General features: G+C 38.3%; 2 protein-coding genes across 2 annotated transcripts; both read right to left on the minus strand.

Annotated features, from left to right (window-relative positions):
• Positions 1 to 342: 342 nt before the first annotated feature.
• On the minus strand, positions 343 to 1,611 carry LOC127905475 (probable LRR receptor-like serine/threonine-protein kinase At3g47570). Its single transcript, XM_052453985.1, has 2 exons — positions 1,000 to 1,611; positions 343 to 906 (listed from the first exon to the last, which is right to left on the minus strand). The coding sequence occupies exons 1-2, from the start codon at positions 1,607 to 1,609 to the stop codon at positions 500 to 502; spliced, it is 1,017 nt and encodes a 338-aa protein (XP_052309945.1). The 5' UTR covers positions 1,610 to 1,611; the 3' UTR covers positions 343 to 499.
• A 51-nt stretch (positions 1,612 to 1,662) lies between these two features.
• On the minus strand, positions 1,663 to 3,665 carry LOC18100734 (putative receptor-like protein kinase At3g47110). The gene is made up of 3 exons (XM_052453776.1): positions 3,487 to 3,665; positions 1,798 to 3,351; positions 1,663 to 1,699 (listed from the first exon to the last, which is right to left on the minus strand). The coding sequence occupies exons 1-3, from the start codon at positions 3,663 to 3,665 to the stop codon at positions 1,663 to 1,665; spliced, it is 1,770 nt and encodes a 589-aa protein (XP_052309736.1).
• Between the last annotated feature and the right edge of the window lie 1,241 nt (positions 3,666 to 4,906).

Genomic DNA, 4,906 nt, shown 5'->3' on the forward strand with positions numbered 1-4,906 from the left:
TCATCCAGTCAAGTTTAGTGAGCATAGAAACCAAACCAAACTCACAACCTCATTTTTATCAAACCCAGTCCAACACTCTAAACCACAAAAAAATTGTACGGATATCAATAACAGACACTTGTGCAACTGACTCTTTGTGCTCTGCTTTGTTAGAGGAATCAGGGAGGTGGGGAAGTTTGATTTTCCTCCAACAGCTTTTTTTTTTTGTCTTATTATTTGTGGTCAGTGGTGGAAGAAATTGAGGTTCAAAGCTGCTGCTGCTTGGGAAAAGCATTATTTTTGTGCTTTTGTTGAACCCCCGTTCTGGTACAATTTTTTATGGGACTCACCAAAACAAAACTCAGAAAAAACCTAACCAAATATTTGGCATTGTGGCGGACTCTCAACAGACAAATACAATCAATAATTATAGTTTTAACCAAACTCCTAAACTAAATAAAATAATAATAAAAAAAACAAATAATTTTCCACCGATGATAATATCTTGCTGATATGATTTTCATGACTGCAATACTACCTGTACTTCGTGTGTCCCCATGTCTTCACTTCTAAGAAGTTTTTCTTTAATCGCCTGTAGCTCAGCAGTAACCTCACTGATATCCATCCGTTCGCTAGGCAATTCAGCAGAGCAAGCAATTCCTACTTCAAATACTGAAACGACGCAGTCCTGCACTTTGCTATTCCACATATAACTGCTGCTTCTTTCTCCTTTTATTTCCTGAACAAGAATTGGATCCAAAATTTCTTCCACTTTTCCCGGCAAAGCAGCTTTCATGTAGGTATGAAGGTTCAAGCTGTCTTCAAAGATTACGTCAGTCGGTCTCTTCCCTGAGAACATCTCCAATAACAGGATTCCATAACTGAATACATCACCAGATGTCGACACTTCATTTCCCATACCATATTCTGCAATTGCACATAGCATAACTTGTCACAACTCACAATAGTTTAAAACAAGTAAAACGGTCTGCTGCTAGAGGAGCAGGATGTTGCATATACCTGGAGCAGTGTAGCCAATAGTTCCTCTTACTCCATTGGTGCTTGACCGATTAAAGGATAGGTTATTAGTGGCTTCAGGAAAGAACCTTGCCAGCCCAAAATCTCCTACATGTCCTATCATTTCATCGTCGAGGAGAACATTGCTTGGCTTGAGATCACAGTGAACGATTGGTGTTCTGCAACCACGGTGAAGATACTCTAGAGCACAAGAAATATCAATGGCAATGTTAAGTCTCTGAACAAAGTTCAAGCTCCTTGATGATTCACGTGCCTCATCGATTCCAGGAGTTATCGGATGCAGCCACTCCTCAAGGCTCCCATTAACCATGAATTCATAAACCAAAGCCTTGAAATCATTTCCTTGATAGTCACTGCCAGAGCATGCAGTCAGTAGCTTGACAAGATTTCGATGCCTGACATTCCTCAAGACCTCACATTCGGCTTTAAAGCTCTTGGAAGCTCTAGGGTTTAGAAGGTTTAGCACCTTCACTGCAACAAGCTTTTCATCATTATCAAGTATGCCTTTGTAGACAGACCCAAAACCACCCACACCAAGCAAATTAGTCAAGGAGAACCCATCAGTGGCTTTGAGGAGACTACGGTAAGACATTTGGAAAACTGAGTTCTCGGGAGAGGTTGGAGTGGGTTCTACTTTTTTCCTCTTTAACGAACAAGAGAAACAGAGAAGTTAGGACCAATGCTGCACACAGAAGTGCAGAAGCAGCAATGACTAGTTTCATTGCAAGTGTCAATCTCCCCTTTTTAGTCCCTTTGAAATTGCATTCGAGTAGCTGGAACTCAGCAATGCCGCCACATAGCTTACTGTTTCCAACCACTGAAACTGCACTCGAATTCCGAAACACTCCATCTGTCGGTACCAAACCCTCAAAATTATTGAAAGAAAGATTCAAGGTAGCCAACGCGCGAAAATCCAAGAAAAAATCTGGAATGCTTCCAGTCAAGTTGTTGTGTGACAGATTTAAAACTTGTAGACCTCTCAATGAAATAAAAGATGAGGGGATAGTACCCTGAAAGAAGTTGTTTTGCATGAACAAAGATTCCAATCTTACACAACTGCCAAGAGTGCCTGGAATTTCTCCAGACAACATGTTATGCGAAATATCCAATATTCCAAGATTTGTCAAAGTTCCTACTTCTGTAGGAAGGGAACCAATCAAGTTGTTTCGTGATAGGTCCATATAGATTGTCAAGGATGGGATGCTCAAAACTTCTTTTGGGATTGCACCAGTAAGGTTGTTTTGACTGAGATTCAATAACAACAAGTTTAGGCATTTGCCTAGTTCTGGTGGGATGCTACCCTTTAAACTGCTTTGATACATGTAGAGATGGGTCAACAGGGTTAAGTTTCCGAAAGAAGATGGAATGTTACCTGATAATTTGTTTCCTTGAAGACCCAACTTCTTTAGTTGCTGAAGTTTTCCAATTTCTTCAGGAATATCACCTGTGAATTGGTTTTTCCCCATATATAGCATCTCCAAGTTAACCAAATTTCCCAAACCAGCTGGGATGCTCCCAAATATCCGATTAGAATCCAGGGTCATTATGCTAAGGCTGGTAAAGTTGGTGATGGCACTAGGCAACATCCCACCAAAATTGTTGACGTTTATAGCCATAAGTTGCAAACTAGTTGCGTTGCTAACGGTAGACAAGAAATCCAAATCACGAGCTTCCCCAGTTCCAAGATGATTTGTGGAGATGCTTAGCCACCAAAGTTTATGCATCTTCTCCAACGAAGGCACGTTTCCGGTAAATCCATTTATGGCGATAGTAAGTCTCTCCAGGTATGAAGAATTGGACAACGAAATTGGAATGCTTCCAGTAATTTGGTTGTCACCAACATTAAGCTCAACAAGGTAAGGAAATTCGTTGCCCAAGTCTGAGGGGAGAGTCCCTTGAAGCTGGTTTTGTGGGAAGCAAAAAATACTCAAAAAAGAAAGATTGTATAGTGATGAAGGGATGGTACCGGTCAAGAAGTTTGCACCCATTGAAATGTAATACAAGTTCTTTAGTTGACCAAGAGTATCAGGGAGTGTTCCACCAAAATTGTTGAAGGTTGTGCTCAGCACTTGCAGAGATGAATAGTTGCCAAAAAATGAAGGGATTCCTCCTGTCAGATCATTGAACTCGACATTCAGTAATTGAAGGTTCAATAAAGAACTGAATTCCAATGGAATCCTGCCTATCAAGTTGTTGCGACCAAGTGTGATGCTGATAAGGTTCAAGCAACTTGAAATATTGGGAGGAATTTCTCCACTGAGCAAATTATTATGCAACCGCAGCATCTTTAGCCTGCGCAACCGGCCTAAATCCGGGGGAATTTCACTGCTGAAGCTGTTGTTATAGAGATGTAAGACTTGTAGAAAGCTGAGATTTCCAAGGTGCGGTGATATGGACCCCTAAAGGAGCTGTGAGTTAAGGTCCAAAACAGTAACCCTTTGGTGCTTAGGGCTACATTTGACACCATACCACTGGCAAAACTGAGCTGATGTATTCCATAAGTTCATGATGCCAAGAGGGTCACTGGTGATCTTGGTCTTGAATTCAAGCAAGGCTTCTTGGTCTGCTTCATTCTCTCCTCCATTAACAAAGCCATTAATGCTAAAGAGGAGAATGATTGCATGATGAACACCAAATCTTGATCTCATCAGGAAAATCAAAATTTCACGCTGATGTTTTGGTTCAAGAATCAGGATTTTTAAGGGGTAGGTGAAGTGATCATCAGGACTTCTTTCAGGTATATAAATTCTTAGGAAACCGTTTCTTTATGTCCTTCCACACCAACGTTTTTCAATGTTTTATGAAATGGAAGACTTTTGAGGTGACAAGGGACCTCACATTTCCGTTTATTTGGTCTAAGCACATATTTTTTTCAACTAAATTGGTCACTGTTTTTTGAAAGACAACAATTATGTCACGACACTTGGTGTCGCCTTGTGCGTTCGCGGGCCGGCAGGGACGCAGGGTGGAGTTTCTCAGTGAAGGTAGGCTTGTGATAATGAAAGAATGCGTGTTTAATTAATGCAGAAATAGAAGGATTGAAGTTCACTCAAACACGTTAACATGACCATGACCTCTTCTAATCTTCAATTTCAAACTTGCTTAGCTCACCTTAATGCTTAGCCTATACAATTATTTCTTGAACATATATGAACAGCGTGATGTGCACTTTCTTTAGGTATTCTGAAATTGGAATCTGATATCAACTGGTCCAGCATTTATGCAGTTATAAAACAAGATGTTCACATGCAGCATGTTTCTAGGAAAGGTTCGTCTTCGTCATGCAAAACTTCATTAAATCTTTTGAGTTAAAAAAACGAAAGATAAATTTGATTAGATGACATCGAATATAGAATGTGTTGTTGAGGCTAATAGTCTATTTTAATTTATTTTTTTATTGGATCTCGGTGCTTATAAATCAAACCAATCATTTTATCCATTCTCAATATATATACTTTGTTGATGAATTGTGATGCAGACGCAGACTAAAAACAGCTACATACAAAGAACATGGAAATTTTATGAGCAAAATGAATTATAGAAATTAACTCTAAATTCATTAGTTTATTTTTTTTAAAAGTAATGATAATAAAGTCCACTTATAAGGTTTATAAAATCTTAAATAGATTATAAATATATTAATTATGTTATTTATGTAATCTATTTAAGATAAATCCTCATCTAATTAGAACATATCCATACATAATTGTTTAGAATCACTTGTTATCGCAGCTTTTTTATTTTATATGTTTGTCACATGTCAAAACAATGAAATATGAGTACAGTATAGCATAGTAAATCAATAGTAATAAACCCAAATCTTTTAGTTTGTTTATAATTATAGTTATAATATAATTTATAATGATATTGATAATTATAATTGAACTAT

The sequence above is a fragment of the Populus trichocarpa genome, chromosome 6, assembly GCF_000002775.5.
Source record: "Populus trichocarpa isolate Nisqually-1 chromosome 6, P.trichocarpa_v4.1, whole genome shotgun sequence".
In the NCBI taxonomy this organism is placed as follows: domain Eukaryota; kingdom Viridiplantae; phylum Streptophyta; class Magnoliopsida; order Malpighiales; family Salicaceae; genus Populus; species Populus trichocarpa.